General features: G+C 52.2%; 3 protein-coding genes across 7 annotated transcripts; 2 read left to right on the top strand and 1 right to left on the bottom strand.

Annotated features, from left to right (window-relative positions):
- The first annotated feature begins 5,859 nt into the window (after positions 1-5,859).
- Plk3 (polo like kinase 3) lies at positions 5,860-11,073 on the top strand. Its single transcript, XM_052177115.1, has 15 exons — positions 5,860-6,198; positions 6,307-6,414; positions 6,504-6,620; positions 6,777-6,906; positions 7,005-7,092; positions 7,787-7,882; positions 7,974-8,172; positions 8,280-8,406; positions 8,626-8,717; positions 8,962-9,055; positions 9,192-9,275; positions 9,366-9,528; positions 9,678-9,807; positions 10,336-10,449; positions 10,558-11,073. The coding sequence occupies exons 1-15, from the start codon at positions 5,989-5,991 to the stop codon at positions 10,747-10,749; spliced, it is 1,944 nt and encodes a 647-aa protein (XP_052033075.1). The 5' UTR covers positions 5,860-5,988; the 3' UTR covers positions 10,750-11,073.
- Positions 11,074-11,086: 13 nt separating this feature from the next.
- Positions 11,087-11,746, bottom strand: Dynlt4 (dynein light chain Tctex-type 4). The gene has a single exon (XM_052177116.1). It carries the CDS (start codon positions 11,744-11,746, stop codon positions 11,087-11,089), a length of 660 nt encoding a protein of 219 aa, XP_052033076.1.
- Positions 11,747-13,269: 1,523 nt separating this feature from the next.
- On the top strand, positions 13,270-19,816 carry Btbd19 (BTB domain containing 19). Of its 5 annotated transcripts, XM_052177113.1 has the most exons (8): positions 13,272-14,156; positions 15,549-15,750; positions 15,885-15,938; positions 17,647-17,706; positions 18,462-18,530; positions 18,612-18,743; positions 18,844-18,969; positions 19,080-19,297. In XM_052177113.1, exons 1-8 carry the CDS (start codon positions 14,071-14,073, stop codon positions 19,212-19,214), a joined length of 864 nt encoding a protein of 287 aa, XP_052033073.1. In that variant the 5' UTR covers positions 13,272-14,070; the 3' UTR covers positions 19,215-19,297. The 5 variants fall into 5 exon arrangements, with proteins under 5 accessions (XP_052033074.1, XP_052033073.1, XP_052033070.1 ...); XM_052177114.1 differs by lacking the exon at positions 18,844-18,969 and having other exon boundaries at positions 13,270-14,156; XM_052177110.1 differs by having other exon boundaries at positions 13,785-14,156; positions 18,844-19,816.
- Positions 19,817-22,384: the final 2,568 nt, after the last annotated feature.

Raw genomic sequence — 22,384 nt, 5'->3', positions numbered from 1 at the left:
TTGTATTTTTTGTTTTCTGGTTCATTTGTTTGGAGATGGCCCACTATAGCCCTGGCTACCTTGGAACTGGCTATTTAGCTGAGATCAACCTTGAACCTCTACCACTTGGGTGATAGAATTAGGCCAACTGAGCTAAATCCAGTGTTTCCTTCCTGCCTGCCTTCCTTCCTTTCTCCTCCTCCTCCTCCTCTTCCTCCCTCCCCCCTCCCTCTCCCCCTCTTTCTTCTTCTTCTGGTTTTTCAAGACAGGGTTTCTGTGTAGCCCTGGCTGTCCTGGAACTCAGAAATCCACCTGCCTCTGCCTCCTCCTCTTCTTCCTTCCTTCCTTCCTCTTCATTTTCCTCTTTCTTTTAGTTTTCTTTTGTTTTTAAAAGATTCTTGTATTTTATGTCTGAGTGCTCTGTCTGCTTGTACACTGCAGGCCAGAAGAGGGCATCAGCTCCCAGTACAGATGGTTGCTGAGGATTGAACTCAAGGCCTTTAGAAGAACAGGAAGTGCTTTTAACTGCTGAACCACCTCTCCGGCTCTCTTCTGGTTTTTTTGTTTTTTGTTTTGTTTGTTTGTTTGTTTTGTTTTCCCTCCCAAAACAGGGTTTCATTGTGTAGCCTTGGCCGTCCTAGAACTTATTCTATAGAGTAGGCTGGCCTCAAACTCAGGGATCTGCCTGCCTCTGCCCTTTGAGTGTTGGGATAAAAGGTGTGTGTCATCACCATCTGGTTCCCAGTTGTTTCCTAGACAGAGTCCTTTACAGATCAGGCTTACCTATGTACACTGTGCATGCGAGACGACCTTGAACCCCTGATCCTCCGCCTCCCACTGCCAATGGCTGTGGCTACAACTGTTCGTGGTTTATGCAATGCTAGGGATCAAACCCATTGTTTGGTGCTAGGGACTGTCCGGTCCCCCAAACCTCCGGACAAACCACTGCCTGTGGTACCTATTGGCATGCCGAGGTGTCTACGGGATCTCGGGGCTCACCGGGACGCTGGATCCTTCCTACCTTTCTCAGCCCCGCCTCCCACGCTCTCTACCTTAACCCTCTGTGGCCCAGAGGCTTCCCTTTCCCCAGCTCTGCCTAGGCCTCTCCTGATGCTCTTGGTCTTCCTCTGTGTTTCTCTCTTCCTCTCTCATTCACCCCCTCCATCATGTTCCTGTTCCTTCGCGGTCTGCTTCTACTTCTCTCCCGGTTCAGGTCTCTTCCAGATGCCGCAGGCTGTTCTCTTCCAGAAATCGACAATAAAATCCTCCTCAGCCACACCTAGGAGCTTCTTTAAGGGAGCAAACCTCCGGCCTGCTAGATAAATAGTTTACCAATCAAGCCAATCCCCAGCTCCGGACCTTTTAGTTCTTTATGGACCATGGACCGGTGAGCCCTCAATCACTGCAGGCCCCCAGGAGCACGTAATCCTCTGTAGCCATCTGAGGTCAGCTCGACTCTTCCCCAGCTCCCAGGGCTCACTTTAGAAATCTTACCTGAGCCGGGCAGTGGTGGTGCACGCCTTTAATCCCAGCACTTGGGAGGCAGAGGCAGGCAGATCCCTGAGTTGGAGGCCAGCCTGGTCTACAGAGTGAGTTCCTGGACAGCCAGGGCTACACGGAGAAACCCAGTCTCCAAAAACACAAACAAAAAAACAAATCTTACCTGAAAGCTGGGCGGCGGTGATCCACGCCTTTAATCCCAGCACTCTGGGAGGCAGAGGTAATCAGATTTCCGAGTTCAAGGCCAGCCTGGTCTACAGAGTGAGTTCCAGGACAGCCAGGGCTACACAGAGAAATCCTGTCTCGAAAAAAAACAAAAAGAAAAATCCAAGAAATCTGTCCTGTTTTGATCTTGCACCTTACCTTATTTTATTTTTTGTTATTTGAACCTCTCAAGGTTATTTTTTTATAGCATCTCCAGCAGAGTAATACACAGACATCTTAATTTATTTTCCAAATATATAGCTGTAAACTCAAGCTGGGAATGCAGTTTAACAACACTTGCCTCCCTGGGACAAAGCCCTGGGTTTAATTCTCAGCATTGTAGAATAAAAACAAAATAAACAGGGCTGGAGAGATGGCTCAGTGGTTAAGAGCACTGACTTCTCTTCCAGAAGTTCAGAGCTCAATTCCCAGCAACCACGTGGTGGCTCACAACCATCTGTAATGGGATCTGATGCCCTCTTCTGGTGTGTCTGAACACAGCTCACATAAAATAAATACATCTTTTTTGTTTGTTTGTTTGTTTCGAGACAGGGTTTCCCTGTGTAACCCTGGCTGTCCTGGAACTCACTCTGTAGACCAGGCTGTCCAGGAACTCAGAAATCCGCCTACCTCTGCCTCCCAAGTGCTGGGATTAAAGGCGTGGACCACCACCGCCCAGCTTAAGGATGCCTTTTGATCTAGTTAGTTTTCTGTGGCTGTGATAAACACCCAGACCAAAATCAGCCTGGGGAGGAAAGGGTTTATCTCATCTCACAGGTTACAGTCAGTCACTGAGGGAAGCAGGGCCACTGCTTCCTGGCTCGTCTGCCCCTCATTTGCTCCTTGCTAGCTTCTTTCTTTAAATAATTCATTATACATGTATGTGTGTGAATATGTACATGCACGGTACCCAGCCAAGGAGAGAGGTGTACAGTTGCCCTGGAGCTCTAATCACTGAACTCAGGTCCTCTGAAAGAACACTGTGTGCTCCTAACTGCTGAATCATCTCTCCAGATCACTCTGCTAGCTTCCTTGTATAGCGCAGGTCTACCGACCCATGTGCTGCCACATGCAGTGGGCGGGGCCCTCCCATGCCAATCATCAAGGCAGTTTCTCCAGGCCAAAGGTCAATCTGAACAGTGCAGCTCAGCATAAGGTTCCCTCAGATGACTCTTCATTATGTCAAGACGACAGTTGACTTTAACTAGGACAGCCTTGAACTCCTGAACCTCTTGCCTCAACTCCAGCCCAGATTTTGAATGTCTTTTGAGGCTCTGCTTGTGCTTCGGCCATTTGACCTGAAGGTTTTGTCCTTTCTGGCCTTACTGCTACCTTCTCTCCCAGGGAAACGGCTGAGCATAGCACCCAAGACTTTCCTGCCCACCCCTCTCATTTTAGCTACTAATATTTCTCCTGGTCTTAGGCTGTTTGGGATGGATGTGTGTGTGTGGACGCGCGCGTCCCTTATGGACCTGACAAAGAATGGGTGAGATGTCTTTTTTTTAAAGATATATTTATTTATTCATCTATTTATTTTATATATGTGAGTACACTATAGCCATCTTCAGACACTCCAGAAGAGGGCATCAGATCCCATTCCAGATGGTTGTGAGCCACCATGTAATTGAACCCAAGACCTCTGGAAGAGCAGTCAGTTCTCTTTTTTTTATTTTTTTTTTTTTCCCTTTTGATTTGGTTTTTCTGAGACAGGGTTTCTCTGTGTAGCCCTGGCTGTCCTGGAACTCACTCTGTAGACCAGGCTGGCCTCGAACTCAGAAATCTGCCTGCCTCTGCCTCCCAAGAGCTGGGATTAAAGGTGTGTGCCACCACGCCTGGCTACAGTCAGTTTTCTCTCTCTTTTTTTTAAAAGATTTATTTATTTATTATATATAAGTACACTGTAGCTGTCTTCAGACACACCAGAAGAGGGCATAACAGATGGTTGTGAGCCACCATGTGGTTGCTGGGATTTGAACTCAGGATCTCTGAAAGAACAGTCAGTGCTCTTAACCATTGAGCCATCTCTCCAGCCCCTACAGTCAGTTCTCTTAACAGTTGAGCCATCTCTCCAGCCAGAGATGTCTTGACAGCAGGCAGGATGAAATGGAGATAAGACAAAGGCTGGTGGGGGGCAGTATGCTGTAGCAATAATCCCAACAAAACAGATTATGATCCAGACCTCAGTCTTGGGGAGGAGGGAGCTGATTCAGATATTTAGGAGATAAACTCAACCAGGTGGCAGGAATCAGGTATATTTATTTGTTGGCTTTTCTGAGTACTCTTTGTTTACTTCCTTCTTAGCACTCTTCACAGCCTGTAATTACTTTATTTATGTGCTTAAGTCTGTTTCCCTGAAGCAGAAACTGTATAAACTAAATGAGGGCTTGGCTGAAGCTTTGGCCATTCTTATTGGCGACAGTGCCTGTTGCTGCAGATGTTTTCAGTAAATCTGAGGTCTGAATGGATGGCTCCGAGTGCAAACGAAACCCACACAGCCTCAGGAGATCTGTGACCCTTGGAGAAAGTTTTAGGGATTAAGATTCCACCTGGGAAACTGGGCAAGTGGTGGCACACTCCTTTAATCCCAGCACTCTGGAAGCAGAGACAGGCAGCAAATCTCTGTGAGTTGGAGGCCAGCCTGGTTTACAGAGTCATTCCAGGACAGCCAAGTCTACACAGAGAAACCCTGTTTTGAGGGAAAAAAATTCACATTGAAGCCAGTCCGTGTGAGGGGCAGGGGTAGGGGAATTCAAGGCCAGCCTGGTCTACAGGTCCAGTTCCTGGCTTCCTAGAAACCCTGTTGCAAAACAAAACAAAACAAAAACCAAACAACCCTCCACAAACAACACTCCCCCCCCCCCAAAAAAAAAACACACATGGAAAAGGATCCCACGTAGATCATAGATTCTTGCCACCTACTTGAGATTATCCCCAACTGGCTTCAATCCTGACTGCCCAATTCTCAGTCTGTAGGACCTAAGAGTATCTAATTCTCATTTCTCACTTTCTGGCCTTCTGCCTGCTGACTCAGCATAATAGGTATTTTGAGAATGTAATGGGGACCTCAGCGTCTGGAACAGAGGTGCATGTCTGTAGTCCCATCATGTCAAAGGTGAAGGCAGAAGGACCTCGAGTTCAAAGCCAGCCTGGATTATAAGGCCGCTACTCTGCCTCAGCTTCCCTTTCCCCTAAAAGAATAATAAGGTACAAGTGGGTAGCAGATGTAGCCTGGAACATGGTAAACACATTGAATACCTAGAGGCAGAGGCAGGTGGATCTTTGATTTCGAAGCCAGCCTGGTCTACAGAGTGGGCTCCAGGGCAGTCAGGGCTACACAGAGACATCCTAACTTTCTTTTTTGTTGTTGTTTTTGTTTGATTTTGTTTTTTTTTTTTTTTCCAAGACAGGGTTCCTCCCAGAGTTCCACCGCCTGGTGAGACACCCTATCTTGAAAAAAACAAAAAGCAAAAATAAAACCTTGAGCTGGGCGGTGGTGGCGCACTCCTGTAATCCCAGCACTCTGGGAGGCAGAGGCAGGCGGATTTCTGAGTTCGAGGCCAGCCTGGTCTACAGAGTGAGTTCCAGAACAGCCAGGGCTACACAGAGAAACCCTGTCTAGAAAAAAACAAATCCAAAAAAAAAAAAAAAACCTTGAATACCAGGCTCTGTTCTACAAACCCATTGCACAGTCCCAGACCAGGTAAACCGGGCTCTGAAGCCTGCTATTCCATAGTCCCCGAAGAGGGCAGCATGCTCTGTACCAGAGCAAGAGTTGCTTATAGACCACCTGTGTTGGTGACGCGCACTGAGCAAAGTTTGCAACGCCTCCGCCTTTCCTCCCCAGCTGGAATGCTAATCCTTGCTCTTGCTCGAAAGAGGCCTCCGGATAACTGAACTCCACTCCGACTTCAGACTACACTCGAAGTATGAAGAAAAAGAAGGGCCATTTGGGCTGGTAGCCTAGAGAAACGGAGCAATTACACATGCCAGGCGACTAGCTCTCCGCGGCGCCTTTAAGGCCAGAGCAGGAGGCGTGGCCTTTAAGTGCGCTCTGGCAAGGGGAAGATCTTTCAGGTGACGTAAGGGCGAGCAATGGGCGTGGCCTCTCCAAGCCTAGCTGCCTAGAAAGGGGCGGAGCTTCAGATGACGAAAAACCGGGGAGGGGGCAGGGGTTCATTGATAAAAACGCCGGGCTTCCCCCGCCCCGGCGCGATCGCAACGTAGAGAAACCAGGCAGCGCCACGCGCGGCTGGGGCCGGGCGGAACCGAGAACCTGCTCGGCAGGCGCTGCGCCGCGCGGTCCACATGGAGCCCGCCGCCGGCTTCATGTCCCCGCGCCCCTTCCCGCGCGCGGCTGCCCCGTCCGCGCCACACGCCGGCCCGGGGCCGCCTGCCAGTGCCTCCCCGCGGTCGGAACCTGAGGTGCTGGCCGGGCCACCGGTGCCGGATCCTGGTCGCCTCATCACCGACCCTCGCAGCGGCCGTACCTACACCAAGGGCCGCTTGTTGGGCAAGGTGGGTCGGGTCTCTGGGATGGCGTTGACGGAGGTAGTGGGGAACTCTGCGGGCCCGACCCTGCCACTCCGGAACGCCCCGACCGATGATGCAGCTTCTTCTTTCTAGGGGGGCTTCGCTCGCTGCTATGAAGCCACTGACACCGAGACTGGTATAGCCTACGCGGTCAAAGTCATCCCGCAGAGTCGCGTCGCCAAGCCGCATCAGCGCGAAAAGGTGGGTCCAGGCCCTGCGGTCCAAGGGATGGGGAGGGGATGGTGGCGTGGGAACCCTGGAAAGATGAGGATTTCGCTCCCCTGTCGCAGATCCTAAATGAGATAGAGTTGCACCGAGACCTACAGCACCGCCATATCGTTCGCTTTTCACATCATTTCGAGGATGCTGACAACATATACATTTTCCTGGAGCTCTGTAGCCGAAAGGTCCGGAATGGGGGCAGGGTGGGTTCATTGGGGACAGGGGTGGGGGAGGAAGCGGGCTCTTAACATCCAAAGCTGGGTTCCTGTCATCTTTAGCAAACAGAGATGGAGGGCGGATCTGGGAAGGCAATCGGGCTCTGAAACCTTGGTTTTCTGCAGTCCCTGGCCCACATCTGGAAGGCTCGACACACCCTGTTGGAGCCGGAGGTTCGCTACTACCTGCGCCAGATCCTTTCTGGCCTCAAGTACTTGCACCAGAGGGGTATCTTGCACAGAGATCTGAAGCTGGGTGAGATTCCTGGATCTGGTCAGAAGGGTGGAGAGAGACATGGGGAGGGAGGAGGAGAAGGAGTTAAGAATCTGACACGTCTCTCTGCCACTGTCTAGGAAATTTCTTCATCACGGATAACATGGAACTGAAGGTGGGGGATTTTGGGCTGGCAGCTCGCTTAGAGCCCCCAGAGCAGAGGAAAAAGTAAGTGAGGGGTTGGTATCCACAGTCTGTATGTGACACAGATGATTCAGGAAGCAAGGTGACCAGATGTGTACTTGGGATAACCAGGGAAGGGGTGATGATGGATTGTCTGTATGTGTGACAGCAGAGGTGACAACCTAGGTCACTGGGTTAGGTGGAGAAGGACAGCAATCTTCCGAATGTGTGGTACAGATGGGTTCTAGGAATTTTGGAAATGTATGAGGAAAAACATAGGCCAGGCAGTGAGCATGTGTGTGTGAGACAACTGAGTGGGAAGGACAGATCATGATGATACCATGATACCCTGTGTGTGTAAGTGACCCTGCTGTGGTAACATAGCATGCATGGCAGGTGAGTCTTTATGAAGGGTATGACAGCTGGTATTGGCACAGACAGTGGAAGGTGACAGCCTAGTGAGTGTTTGACAGACAGGAGTGGGGGAAGGGATCAGTCATGGACCCTCTGTATTGACCTTGGGAGAGGGGCCTCTGATGGGTCAGGGCCTCCGTCCTGCTGAACAGCTGGGCTAGAGGGGTGGGTGAGGGCTCAGCTGCAGTTCTCAGCATCCATTGTCCCAAGACAAGCAGGAGCTCTCTGGCCTTTGGTGACAGGCAGCTGCTTTGTCTGAACTCACAGCAGGGGTAGGAATGGGGGCGGGTCTGAGCCTTCCTCTCTCTGCCCTGCCCTTTTCCAGGACCATCTGTGGCACTCCCAACTATGTGGCTCCAGAAGTGCTGCTGAGACAAGGCCACGGCCCCGAGGCAGATGTGTGGTCCCTTGGCTGTGTCATGTGAGTGTCAGAGTCACTGTTGGGCAGATGATAGGGGCGAGGATGGGGTGTCCCCACTACCTTACTCCCTGTCTCCCATTCCTGGGCATAGGTACACGCTCCTGTGCGGGAGCCCCCCGTTTGAAACAGCTGACCTGAAGGAGACATACCGATGCATCAAGCAGGTCCATTACACACTGCCCGCCAGCCTCTCCCTGCCTGCCCGGCACCTCCTGGCTGCCATCCTTCGAGCTTCCCCGAGAGACCGCCCTTCCATTGAACAGATCCTGCGCCATGACTTCTTTACAAAGGTCCGTGGTTCTCCAGGCACTGGAGTTTAGTGTCCGTGTTCCTAGGGGACACACAGGAGCAGGACCCTTGGGGTCTCACTGTCGCTGTTCTCGCGACTCTTCCCCAGGGCTACACCCCTGATCGGCTCCCTGTCAGCAGCTGTGTGGCAGTCCCAGATCTGACACCCCCCAACCCTGCGAGGAGTCTGTTTGCCAAGGTTACCAAGAGCCTGTTTGGCAGGAAAAAGAATAAGAGTGAGTCAGGTGTCAGTGGGTTGAGGATATAGAGCATAGACTGGCTTAGTGGCTTGTTACGTTGGGAGGAGGGCGCTTCGAGGGGGCTGTCACTGACTCGAGGGAGAGAGCATGTGCTGTCTAGACACTTGGGAAGACCTGCCCGTGTGTGAACACTTTCGAAAATGCTCAGGCAGGAGACTGAGGGCTATATTCTCCTTCACCCTCCCCCCTCCCCAGATAAGAACCATTCTGAAGAACAGGATAATGTCTCCTGCTTGGTGAGCGGCCTCATGCGCACATCCATCGGTCATCCAGATGTCAGGCCCGAGGTGAGGCGCTCACGTGAGCATTATTCCCCTGACTCACCCTGACCCTAGCAGCTGAGGGAAGCCCAGCTTAAAAGGCTGATGAAGCATCTAACCTTGTGGTGGCCTAATTGGCTGTGTCTCATTAGCCAGCTGAGGCTGACCTGGGGTGCCCCGAGAGCCGCCGGGGACAGGCCTGAGCCATTGGGCTTTCAAGGATTTGGATTTAGGGGCCTGATTTTACTCCCTGTCTACCCCAACTGTCCAGGGTCCGATAGCTTCAGGTCTGGCCCCTGCCAGCTTGGTAGAGACAGCTGCTGAGGACAGCTCGCCCCGTGGGACACTGGCAAGCAGTGGAGATGGTGAGGAGCCGGAAGATGAGAGGTGCTAGGGGTTGCTGGGGTGGAGGAGACCAGGTGCCTGAAGGTAGTTGGCTAGGGGACATGATCTGGGCCCCGGGTGGCTCTTGCCTAAATGTCAGTGCCCTGTTCCCTTCAGGGTTTGAAGAAGGTTTGACAGTGGCCACAGTAGTGGAGTCTGCCCTCTGTGCACTGAGAAACTGCGTGGCCTTCATGCCCCCAGGTAAGGCTGGGCTCTGGTGCATGTGAATAGTTTGGCAAGTTCTTGACCCAGAGACGGAGTAAAGTCTTCATTCCACCTCTCCCGTAACAGCTGAACAGAACCCAGCCCCACTGGCACAGCCTGAGCCTCTGGTGTGGGTCAGCAAGTGGGTTGACTATTCCAACAAGTTTGGCTTTGGCTATCAGCTGTCCAGCCGCCGCGTAGCTGTGCTCTTCAATGATGGCACACACATGGCCCTGTCAGCCAATAGGAAGTAAGTGCTATTTTGGCATGCTTTGTATTGAATGAGGCCATTGTACCCAGCTGGGTTGCACCTCGCCCGGTGTGTCTGCACTCAGGGCTCTGGGAAGGACCGGTGGTGCCGGCTCCACCTCCTCTCTACCTCTACGTTCCTACTTGCAGGACTGTGCACTACAACCCCACCAGCACGAAGCACCTCTCTTTCCCTGTGGGCTCTGTGCCCCGCGCTCTGCAGCCTCAGCTGGGCATCCTGCGCTATTTCACCTCCTACATGGAGCGGCACCTCATGAAGGTGTGTGGGCTGTGGTGGGCGGGGACACGTCGGGACAGATGGCTTCTTCTGATTCTCCATGACTGGGGAGGGGTGGCTGAGAGCAATGATTTTACTTCCGGAGGGTGTCCTGAGTTCAATTCCCATCCACTACGTGGCTCACAACCATCTGTAATGGGATCCAGTGCTCACTTTTGATGTGTCCTGAGACAGTGTACTCATATACATAAAATAAATAAATCGCTGGGTGGTGGTGGCGCACGCCTGTAATCCCAGCACTTGGGAGGCAGAGGCAGGCAGATTTCTGAGTTGAGGCCAGCCTGGTCTACAGAGTGAGTTCCATGACAGCCAGGGCTACACAGAGAAACCCTGTCTCGAAAAAACCAAAAAAATAAAAATAAAAATAAATAAATAAACAAATAAATAAATAAATCTTTAAAAAAAAAGAAAGAAAAAAAGAAAATGGCTGAACCTGTAAGGGAAGGAGACATCCACAGGGAGAGACCCAGCTCATGCCAGTCCAGTGACCTGACCTGCCTGTTCTCCCAGGGTGGAGATCTGCCCAGTGTGGAAGAGGTAGAGGTGCCTGCCCCACCCTTGCTGCTGCAGTGGGTCAAGACTGATCAGGCCCTCCTCATGCTGTTTAGTGATGGCACTGTCCAGGTAAGAGCCCACCCCGGGTTTTGGGGGGAAGGTCTGGTATCCTGGGGTTCTGGGAAGGAATGTGGAGCTGGTGTCCAAGTCCTGATCAACGTTATCTTCTGTGTACAGGTGAACTTCTACGGGGACCACACGAAGCTGATCCTCAGTGGCTGGGAGCCTCTCCTGGTGACTTTTGTGGCCCGAAACCGCAGTGCTAGTACTTACCTCGCTTCCCACCTCCGGCAGCTGGGCTGCTCCCCAGACTTGCGGCAGCGACTGCGCTATGCTCTGCGTCTGCTCAGGGACCGAAGCCCTGCTTAGGTTCCAACTTGCAGAGAGCAGGCTGTGTTGAAGACCGTGGGCCTGAAAGGCTCTGGGTCTCGCCTTTGTGGCTCTTCCGGCCCCTTTGGTGCCTCACTGGGGGCTCCTGGCTGAATCCCCCAGGGAATCGGGACCAGCTTTACTACAGTTGGGGATGGCCCGCCTCCCCGATTCTTACCCTTCTCTCTGAGATAAGCCTGAGCCTTAGCTCCCAGCTAGGGGGCGTTATTTATGGACCACTTTTATTTATTAACAGACATTTATTTATTGGGATGTGAGCCCCAGGGGGGCCTCCTCCTGGGATAATAAACCATTTTTTCAGAACTTGAAGGCCTTATCATTCCCAGTAGACCGCGTGGACAGTAGCCACGGCAAACAGAGAAGTGTTGGTGAAGGTGGCAGAGGCCAGTCCATCATGCACCGCATCCCAGAGTGCTCGGCTGACCACATGCACACCCTGCCCCTCGCGTGGCCCCAGTACCACGTTGCACACCAGTTTGTAGCGGGGTAGGTTGAGCTCCTTCACACGGATGTGAATCTGTTCACACAGCGCCTGCACCAGTTTCCCTGCCTCAGAACCGGAGTAGCACGCATCGCTCAGCTGTGCGGTCAGTGCTGCCTCCAGGGCATGCTGGGCACTTGCAGCTTCCCAGTGTTCCCCGGGCGCTGGTTCTAAGCGGTATGTGGGTGCCACCCTACGGGGAGGCATCAGGGGCAGCCCAGAAAAACTAACTCGTGAACCTAGAGGGGACATCAGGCCCAGGGATGGTCGTCGACCTCCAAGACCCACTAAGGGTCCTGCCAGGGAGTTGCGGCGTGAAAAGGATGGGTGGAGGCCGGGCAGGGAGCCACGACGGGCGGCTGGGCCTGGGCCGAGAGGGCGGGTCTCATTGATGCTGGGCAGGTGACCTCCAGGTTTCCCTGGTGGTAATTTCAGAGCCAGGTCTTTGGTAGTTTCCTCTTCCTGGCGTCTGGATGGCAGGGTCCTGCAAGCCATGGACCTGCCTGCTAGAAGACCCATACTTAGAAATGACCTTCACTGGCTGAGGTCACCGTACATCCAACCTCTCGCTCAGTGAAGCAGAGATTTCTCTTTGAGTGTGTGCTCACAGGTCCTCCTTTGTGTTTGAGGCAAAGTTGCATATGGCCTCTAACTCTCTTTCCCTTTTTTGTTTTCTTTCTCAAAACAAGGTTTCCCTTTGTAGTCTTGGCTGTCCTGGAACTGACTTTGTAGACCAGGCTAGCCTCAAACTCATCAAGATCCTTCTGTTTTCTGCCTCCCGAGTGCTGGGATCAAAGGCTGCCCCACCCTGGTCAACTCTTTTTAGCTGAGACTGGCCTTGGGTGATGGGATTATAGGCATGCACGACTCCACCATATCTAGCTAGCCACTCCATAGCCCATTCTTACCTGTATGTTTGGAACAAGTAGGTCAGATTGGGGCTGTGTGCCTACTAGGTGCTTGGAGCCGTTAAGAGCTGTGAGAAATGCGAGAAGGGAAGGGGCTGCTTAGTCAATGGTCACGAAGCCTCTGCCCAGCCTTCTTTCTCTTGGTCACAGGAGGCTTGCTGGGTGAGCACTAAATCCACTTCCCCTTTCCCCTCCCACTTGACTTCATGGGCAGAAAGGGGACATGAAGCTGGTTTCTGGGTTTCTTCAATAGCCAGAAGGGACAGACCCAACTCCATCACTCCCACAGAACTCTGTAGCCGCAGAAGTATAGAACTTAATCATCTTCCCTGCTCTATGTGTGGTGGGACTTTTCTCCCCCTCGATGGGCTGCAACTGGAGCAGGAGACTGTGAAGCAACTTCCACGCTCTCGCTTAGGTCTCTAACTCCATCAGAATCACCTGTGAGATGGATGCCCTCTTCTCCTGAAACTCCCTCAGGCATCTGACTCACCTGCAGCCTTTGGCCTCCAAGCTCTGCGGCCCCACAGTCCTCACTGAGCTGGCCTGACAGGCCTGTGGGTGGGAGGCTTGTGTTGTGCAGTTACCATGGGGCTGCTGTGGCAAGCACGCCTCTCCCTCCCAGAACTCCTTCCTCTGGGCAGACTCTGGAATCACCTAAGTGTTACTGCCATGGGCATCTGTAGAGCAGAGGGCACTCTGAGTTACCAGGAGAGAGGGTCCACAAGGGCTTGGAGCTGTAGAGCGTAACAGACTAAGGGGGCCAGTGTGGAGAGGTGCGCTACTCAGGAAGGTCCTCGTTTCTGAGCCACTGTTTCATATGAATCTTTCCCTGCCTATTCACCCTTAGCCTCTTCAAATTCACAAGTCCAGGAGCGGGGGACCCACCAGGGGGGCACTGGATCTAGCCTGGCCATCTGTGAACAAGTGTGTAGGGGGGGATAAGCTAAACCCTTGAGACTGTGGGGGCGGCTTCCTAGGAATCCAGTATCAGGCCTCACAGGAAAGAGTACGTCATGGTTCAACCTTCTCCCCAACAGCCTCAACAAGGACAAACATTTCCGCTTCAGGGCAGATCTAGGGTGGGGCTTGGATGATGTCCTTAGCTCAGAACTATGTGCTGAGGGGAGGCCTAATGGCTCAATGGGAAAGACCCAGGCCTGGCATGACCGTGACTCAGTGATTCTAAGTCCGGTTTCTTGACCTTTGCTGACCTGCTCACGTGTCCTGGGACCTGTAGGTAGCACCTCTTTCCTTAGGGTGATTGCTTTTCAGGGATGCTGGAGGCTGTGCTGCTCCTGTTAGAACTGACACCTTACCTCCCCTACACTGGGAGGCCTGCCCCTTCCCAGGCTAAGGCTGAGCCTTGAAAACCACACTAAGGGGTGAGAAGTTTCCCTGGTGAGGTGATGTCTCAGGTCTTTCTAAACTGCAGCCGTGGGAAGGGATCAGAAAAAGCAGAGGCCTTGGGTTCTGAACTCAGTGCAGGCAAGGAGCCAGCCAGCACTAGGACCCTCTGACTCATCACAGGGCCCTTCTACTGCTGAATATTTTTTCCTAGGCTTAATAGGGGGATGGGCGGGGCCTTCTCAGGCTCGGCTCCAGTTTCTATGGAAACCCACAGGCTTCCCACCCAGCCGCTGCCTGGGCAGACTCCCAACCTGGGCCTCATCCACCACTAGCTTCTCCAAGGATCACAGGCCTCTCCGGCCCAGCTTCTCTCTGGGTCCTGTCTGCATCTGCATCCCTCTCCTGAACTTCTTTAGGCACCTGGGCCTCTATTCTCTACATTTCAGCTCCTCAGCAAACAGGCCTCCAGCTGCTGCCCCCCTTCTCAGGTCTCTCGGGTCTCTCTTGCCCGAGTGGGCCTTCTAGGCTGTTCTACCCTTTGACCTGCAGCCCACTCCACATATGGAGAACACGGGACTGGTGGTGCATGGGCAGGCGGCGCCCTTTTCCACAGCACTTCGAAGCCTTGTCAACAACCCCCAGTACAGGTGAGGCCGTGGCTTCCTGGTGGGTTTTCCCTAGCTGGCTCTCTTGGGGCTGTGAATTTGAGGAGGCTAATGGTGAAGAGACCGTGAAAGAACACTTGGCCTCCCTGGTGAACTCAGCCTGTGAGGAAGTCAGCTACAGAGGAAATTCACTGGCCGGTGTCCACACTATCCTGAGAGTCAGAGGTGGGGGCAGCGGCAGATAGAAGGGAGGCAGCTGTGTGAACTCAGGCAATGCCTCAGTTCTCTGGCTTGAGGAAAAGATCCTTCATCCCCTCGGCCCTGAAAGATGGGTTATGACTTGATTCACTCCCATCGGTCATTCGACTGAGAGCTGGAACTTTTTGAAGAGAGAGAGGTACTATGGATGGCTCTAGGGATTCGTAAGAGGAACAAAGCCCAAAGGATCGAGCCAGAGACCCAGACAGGAAGTAGTTCAAGGTTTCTCACCGCCCACTGCTTGCCCAAGAGGCTAGTGCTGTCTGAAACCAGGAATAGAGTTCACTGGGTGCGGGGCTGGTCACGGGACACAAGGACGCTGTTTCCCTTGCCCAGTCTCTCAGAGGCCACTGCTCCCCAGGATTGGGACTGCCAGAATTCTCTCCTTTTTTGTTTCTTTTCTTTTTTGAGGGCAGGGTGCCACAGTGTAGCCTGAAGAGTGGAACTTAGGCAGGAAGCTTTGGAAGCTGAAGCTTTCTCTGCTGCCTCCCACCCCCTACTTTATGTAGAGGCCCAGAGGCTCAGAGGCCCAGAAGCCGGGGCCGGAAGTGATTATGAAGATGGAAAATGCGGTCTCCCCTCGTGGTGGCACATCACTGCTGTGTCTGTCTGCAGTCAGTGTGCCTCCACACCACATCCTCACACCCTCCCACAGGAAGAAGGGCAAAAGTGCTGAGCTGGCATCTGGTGGAGGTGTCCCAATAGGAGTGTCCTTTTCCCCCAACACTCAAGACTGGGAAAATATCAATCTTGCTTGCATGACCTCTGGTATCCCCGCCTTTAGAAAAGCAGGGTCAACTCCCCTGAGACCTACCATCATAGCTGAGAAGTCTGAGAGTCAAAGATATAAAGATACAAAATCACAGAGTGGAACTGAGACTACAGTTCAGTTCCACACATAGGCTTTCCCCCCCACCCCCCAGACAGGATTTCCTCTGTATAGCCCTGGCTGTCCTGAAACTCACTCTGTAGACCAGGCTGGCCTCGAACTCAGAAATCCGCCTACTTCTGCCTCCCAAGTGCTGGGATTAAAGGCGTGTGCCATCACTGCCGGGCTCAGATATAGGCTTTGACCTCACATAAAAAGAAGTCCCAGTGTGACAGCAGTAAAGCCAGTGGTGTGATGTAGGTCTGAGGTCCCCTCCCCCGGCTCTTGGCCCTCTCTCTCTTCCACAGTGATGTTTGCTTTGTGGTTGGTCAAGAACGGCAAGAGGTATTTGCCCACCGGTGCTTGCTGGCCTGTAGATGTAACTTCTTCCAGAGACTTTTGGGCCCTGGGGTACCTAGTCCTGTGGTGCTAAGCACTGTGCCGGCCGAAGCCTTCTTAGCCGTGCTGGAGTTCCTGTATACCAACAGAGTCAAGCTTCACCGGTACTCTGTGAGCCTACCAAGCAGAGGTCTGGGTGGGAGCGAAGCTGAGGGTGCCAGAGGCAGGGGTCTGCCCATGATGCTGTGGGCTGACGGGTGGGGGTAAGGGCCTCCCTCAACCACCCCCACCCCCACCCCATGCAGGTGCTGGAGGTGCTGACAGCAGCTGTGGAGTATGGGCTGGAGGAACTTCAAGAGGTGGGTGTCTCAGGCAAGACATCTTTTTTTTTCCCCCTCTGGTTTTTCGAGACAGGGTTTCTCTGTGTAGCTCTGGCTGTCCTGGAACTCACTCTGTAGAACAGGCTGGCCTCGAACTCAGAAATCTGTCTGCCTCTGTCAGGCCAGCCATCTTGTCTCCCTTGCCTTTCAGTTCATAGTCTCCTTCACACAGTCTGACCTTGTCATGGAGTATGATAGCTTTCTGTGTACGCAGGATCTGCACATGCTCAGTGTGTGCTGAGTGGGCACAGGAAGTGTTTATGGCTGGTTCTTCAGTACAGAGATAAATTGGCTTTGGCCTGTGATTGAATGGGAAGAGAGACGATGTGAAAATACTTTACATGTACGGGGCTTTATGCGTCTGGCTTGTGCTCCCAGGACTCTGAAGGCTGAGGAGGAGGATGGCAAGGTTAAGGCCAGCCTGAACTACCTAAGGAGTTCCAGGCTAGCCTGAGCTACAGAGTGAGATTTAGTCTCAAAATTCTAGACTAAAAAGTTTAAAAGTAGGGGGACTAACTAAAGTTTAAAAGTAGGCAAACAGCTGATGTGCAGAGAGAGATTCTTGGAGAAGGAAACCTTTGTGTCAGAGCTGGAAGAACAAACAGGGTTTTGTTCAGGAGTGGGAAGATGGCATTATAGTCACAGGACTCTCAAGGAACTCCTTAGCTATGTGGTGGACTGGGAACGTGGGGGTGGGGTGAGCTGGCAAGGGTTCCAGGAAACTGGCTCACACAGGTGCTTTAAGAGTTCGGGCTTTCGGCTGGGTGGAGGTCAGCGGTGGAGCACCTGCCTGGCATGCTATAGGCTCTGGGTTTAATTCCCAGCACCAGCCGGGTGTGGTGAGAGTAGATGCCTGTATTTCCAGGACCTAGTAGGAAGAATAGAGAGGATAATTCCAAGCTCATGGCTAACCTTGTCTACAGAGTGAGTTCTAGGCCAGCTAGGGATACACAGCAAGACCCTGTCTCAACTGTTCCTCCCCTGTACTTTTGATGCAAGGGTAGTGGAGATTCATTGAAAATTTTCAGCAAGGGAAAGGGGCTGAGAGGAAAAGGGAAGGACCAATTAGTCAGATCAGTGCAGAAGTCAAGAGGGTGTGGCCGAGACCAAAATGGCAGTCCATAAGAGGTGTGTGGCCCTGAGAAAGGACAGCTGGCACTGCCCAGTGCTTATGTGGAAGGGAGGGAGAATTTACTTTTGTTTTGTTTTGTCTTGTTTTTCTGAGGCAGGGTTTCTCTGTATAGACCTGGCTGTCCTGGAACTCACTCTTTAGACCAGGCTGGCCTTGAACTCAGAAATCCACCTGCCTTTGCCTCCCAAGTGCTGGAATTAAAGGCATGTGCCACCACCGCCCGGCACGGCAAGTTTCTGTTAAAAATGAAGTGTCACTGCGTCAAGGAAGGGGACAAGGGGAGGAAGGTGAGGGAAGAGACTGGAGTTTTTGGATGAGTTTTACCAGAGACAAATGTACTAGAAGGTGCTTTGCTGGCCTCCAGGCCCCCTGGGCTTGCTAAATTGCAGGTCTGAACAATTCTAGCTGTTTTCCAAATCTGGGAGCTCAAGATGGTTCTGGGGCTGCTGGGAGTCTGAATGAGTTGTTGCTCTAAGCCTCATTGCTTCTGCGCTAGGACTTGGAGTCTTGAAACAGGGATACTGCTACACAGGTCACTTTCATTTCTGTCCCCAGCTGTGCCTGGAGTTTGTGGTGAAGGTGCTGGATGTGGGGCTGGTTTGTGAGGCTCTGCAGGTGAGTATTGGTGAGCAGCCCTGGGGATGAATCTGGTATTTAGAATGTGATCCTCTAATGGCCTACAGAATGGCCTGGATTGGCTACATCTGTGAAGGAACAATATGAGGGCATGTGTGCTCAAGGATGCTTATGAGAGAAACCCTGTGCCCGGATCTGTGGGGTATAGAGTATATCAATAAGGTCATATGTAAGAGGAATAGTCAAAGGGCTGGGAAACGTAGGTGTGGTAATATACACCTTTAATTCCGGTACTTGGAGAGCAGAGACAGCTGGATGGATCAGAGTTGGAAACCAGCCAGGGATACACAGTGACTATTAAGAGTGGGAATTGAGGCTGGAAGGTGGTGGCGCACGCCTTTACTCCCTGCACTCTGGAGGCAGAGGCAGGTGGTGCTCTGAGTTCAAGGCCAGCTACAGAGTTCCATGACAACCAGGGCTACATGTAGAAACCATGTCTTGAAAAGCAAACAACAAAAACTACCAAAAGAGTGGGAAACAAGGATAGGAGAAAGGTGGAATGTGGGGTTTAGAAACCAAGTTTGGACTCAAAGATGGAGTTTGAAGGCCAGTGCATGGTCTCCTTTACCACACACTGTGTGTTGTGCATGGGACACTGCATTTTGCCAGGGTCTGATTTCAGGAGACACTGCAGGTGCTGTCAGCCTCCTGTTGTATACAGGCTTTGTACCTTGTGTGCAGATGTGGGTTATCTGGTCTCTTCAGTCTCTAGCCTAATCGTACTCTGCTCTCAGGTTGCTGTAACCTTTGGCCTGGGGCCACTGCAGGAGCGGTGCATAGCCTTCATAGAGGCTCACAGCCAGGTCAGGTCCCCATCCTTACACTTGTAGCTTGTACCCACCAAGCTATTTTTTCTCTGCCCTGACCAATACACCGGCCCACAGGAGGCGCTCCGCACCCGTGGCTTCCTGGAGCTGTCTGCCACCGCGCTGCTGCCCGTGCTACGCAGTGACAAGCTCTCTGTGGACGAGGCTGAGCTGGTCCAGGCAGCCCGAACCTGGGCACGCGTGGGCGCCGTGAGTGGGACCTGGGGAAGGGGGAGGACGCCAAGGCGGCGCGGGCCGCAGAACTCTGCATGCAGGCGGTGGGGTACGTGCTCAAGGCTCGCTTCCACAGGCAGTGTTGGAGCAACCCGTGGCCGAGTTGGCAGCGCCAGTGGTTCGAGAGCTGAGACTGGCTTTGCTCTCCCCAGCGGAGCTAAGCGCTCTGGAAGAGCAGAACCGACAGGAGCCGCTCATCCCGGTGCGGACGCCAGTAACCAAACACAGATCCACTCTGCCACATGGGGACGAAGATCAAGGACTGAAGGCCAGGGACTTCGGTCTTCGTGGTGACCTGCTTTCCCTCTACAGGTTGAACAGATTGTGGAGGCATGGAAATGCCACACCCTACAGAGAAGAGATGCGACCCGGAGCGCACCGTGTCGCCGGCGGAGGGGCACCCTGCCACGGGATCACCATCGCTTTCTGGACCTTCATTTCAAATGACCCACTTCCGGACCTTTCGAGGAGGTTGACCACATCCCAAACTACAGCTCCCGAGGTGCTCTGCGCCGGAGGTGGACTTCCGCTCCCAGCAAGCTCAGCAGCCGGATACGGGAAGGACCGTTCTGCGTCTGGAGTAAAGTCTCCGGGGAGGAGTAGGAATTGCGCAATGGGGCTAGACTGTTGGGTTGGGTGCTGTCTTGACACCGGAAAAGAGGGTGGCCTTTGTTGCTTGAGCTCACGCGGCATCCCGCAAGTCCGTCATTCCTCTGCGCCCCCTACTCGGATGACGCTATATCTGATTAGCTCATCCACTTTAACAAGTCAGCTTCCTGGCTCCAGGTGCAGCGCAGATTCGAGCTTCTCACCTTCTTTCCCAGCCCTGGAAATAGTGTTTCTCTTTTCTGCGTATCTGGAACCCGGACCTCAGTTTTGGTTTTTTGGTTTTTTTATTTGTTTTTTATTTTTCCAGACATGGTTTCTCTGTGTAGCCCTGGCTGTCCTCTGTAACTCACTATAGAACATGCCTGCCTCGAACTCAGAAATCCGCCTGCCTCTGCCTCCTAAGTGCTGATATTAAAGGCGTGCGCCACCACCGCCCCGTTCTCCGGACCTCATGTCTTTTCTCCCTTCTAATACTACTTTCTAGTCAGCTTAGTCTGAAGCCTATCTTTCGCCACATTTTGGGGTCTTTTCTGCCATTACCCCAGCCAGTGCCCCTTACCCCTTACCCCCTAAGGGCACAATATCTGTCCCTTTGATGGTCCCATCGCTATGATTTTCCTCCTGAGCCCTTTAACGTCCATTCTGCTTTCCAGAACAAGCTAGAAATTTTCCTTGAGATTTAGCAATCCTAAACTCTGCATTTTTTTCATGCAGGCTGCCTTCTGAACATGTATCCCGTGAAGCAGGCATAGCACGGGTCTGTAAATGCAAGCACGCAGGAAGTGGGCATAGGAGGATCAGCAGTGTGAGGCTGGCCTAGGTCAGGGCTGTGGTGAGACCTGTTTCCAAAAATAAACTGGGCATGATGACACACACCTTGAATGTCAGCATTCAAGTTTCTGTGAGTTCAAGGCCAGCCTGATCTACATCATGTGGTTCAGGCCACTCGGTTTTGTGTAAATAAAATGCAATCTAGCTGTGGCCTGTGATTAAGCACTGGGAAGCTCGCCAGGAGTTTGAGGCTAGCCTTCATAGGTTCTCCAGCAAGATTTAGTCTCAAAAAACAAAAAATGAAGAAAGCCGTAATGACCTTCTGCCTCAGCTTCCCAAGTGATAGAATTTTAAATATAGATATGGAATATATCACAGACTTCCCTGTTTAAGCCTCTATAAAAGTGGCTCACAGGCATCTGTAGTGGGAGCTGATGCCCTCTTCTGGAGTGTCTAATATACATAAATAATTAACAAAAAAGGTGATTGGGTTGTGAGCTAGGTCTGATGGCTCATGTCTGTAGTCCTATCACTGGGGAGCAGATATCTCTGGGTTCAAGGGAAGCTTTGGCTTCATTCTAGACCCCTGGGACAGAGTGAGAATCTCTCCAAAACCACAAAGGAGTGGTGGTGATGGCAGAGAGACTGCGCATCAGGTAAGCCCTGGAGAGGACCAGACTTCCATTCCTCGCACCTAAGTCAGGTCTCTGACAGTCACCTGTAACTCTTAACTCCAGCGGGGGAGGTCTGATGGCTCTAGTCTCCATGGGTGTCTGAATGCCACATGGACATATCCCCCCCCCATCATTAAAAACAAGACAAATCTGAAAGAAAAGTGTTGACTCAGAACTGTTCTTCATGGAAATGTGAAAGATGTTGGTGATAAGAAGAAAAAGCAGAGTAGAGATGTGTCCTTTTGTTCCAGAGCTTCAGTGCCTCAGCTGCACAAGGCAGGTCACATAGCTACAGTGTGTGTGTGTGTGTGTGTGTGTGTGTGTGTGTGTGTGTGTGCACACGCGCGCGCACTTCCAGCAAGTAAGTTGCTTCCTGCAATCCTGGAAAAACATCCTCAGGGCTGGAACTCAAGCACAGTGTAAATGTTTTCTCTTGACATGCCATGGGTAGGCAAATTTAAAGGGCTTGGACTGGTTTGGTAAATCAGCTTTGGGAACGTTAGTAAACAAAACTGACCAAGCAGACGCCTGCACTCCCGGCCACTGTTCTCCTGACAATCGCTTGACTGGGAGGGACCTCACTCTGTCTTTCCTCCTAGGGTCTGGGTTTGGTAAGTTGTTGCTTCTAATGCTAGGTTACTGTTTTGTTTTCAGAGGGGCAGAGCACCCCGTTTTTGACTGAGCAGCACAGCACAGCACTCGCAGCAAGACCACACAGGAGCCATGTTACTACCCCTCAGTACTACCCCGTGGGCAGTTCTTTTTTTTTTTTTTTTTTGGTTTTTCAAGATAGGGTTTCTCTGTGTAGCCCTAGCTGTCCTGGAACTCACTCTGTAGACCAGGCTGCTGGCTTCAAACTCAAAAATCCACCTGCCTCTGCCTCCCAAGTGCTGGGATTACAGGTATGTGCCACTACCCACCACCGCCCAGCCAAGAGGGTGTCAGACCTTATTTCAGATGGCTGTGAGCCACCATGTGGTTGCTGGGATTTGAACTCAGGACCTTCAGAAGAGCAGTCAGTGCTCTTAACCGCTGAGCCATTTCTCCAGTCCCCGCGGGCAGTTCTTATCCCCGCTATCTTTTTTATATTTTTGGCTTTTGAGACCAGGTCTCTCTGTTTAGCCTTGCTGTTGAATTCACTACATCCACCAGGCTGGCCTTGAACTCGCAGGCTGGTCTCAAACTAAGAGCAATTTTCCGGCTTCAGCCTCCGGAAGATACCAGTTACATTACCAGTGAGCTACTCTTAGTAGCATCCATTTCTTGAAGGATGGCTTGGGGTTAGGAGGAATAGTAGTGCCTTTAGCTGGAGCACACAGGAGGTAAAGGCAGGCAGATCTCTGAGTTCAAGACTAGCCTTGTCAAGGGAGTTCCAGGACACCCAAAGCTACACAGAGAAACCCTGTTTCAAAACCAAAAAAGAACCTAGGCAGAGGGAATGACCTGTTTAAAGTTATGACGACACAAATATTAGTGAATTATTCTTGTCCAGAAAGTGTGGTGTGTTTTTTTAAAGGCTGTGTTTGGCAGTGGAGGCGAGCCCTAGTGGAGCATGGAAAGAGA

Source organism: Apodemus sylvaticus, chromosome 3, assembly GCF_947179515.1.
Source record: "Apodemus sylvaticus chromosome 3, mApoSyl1.1, whole genome shotgun sequence".
NCBI lineage: Eukaryota > Metazoa > Chordata > Mammalia > Rodentia > Muridae > Apodemus > Apodemus sylvaticus.
Note: the sequence above shows the minus strand (reverse complement) of the source record. Positions and strands in the feature narration are given on the sequence as shown.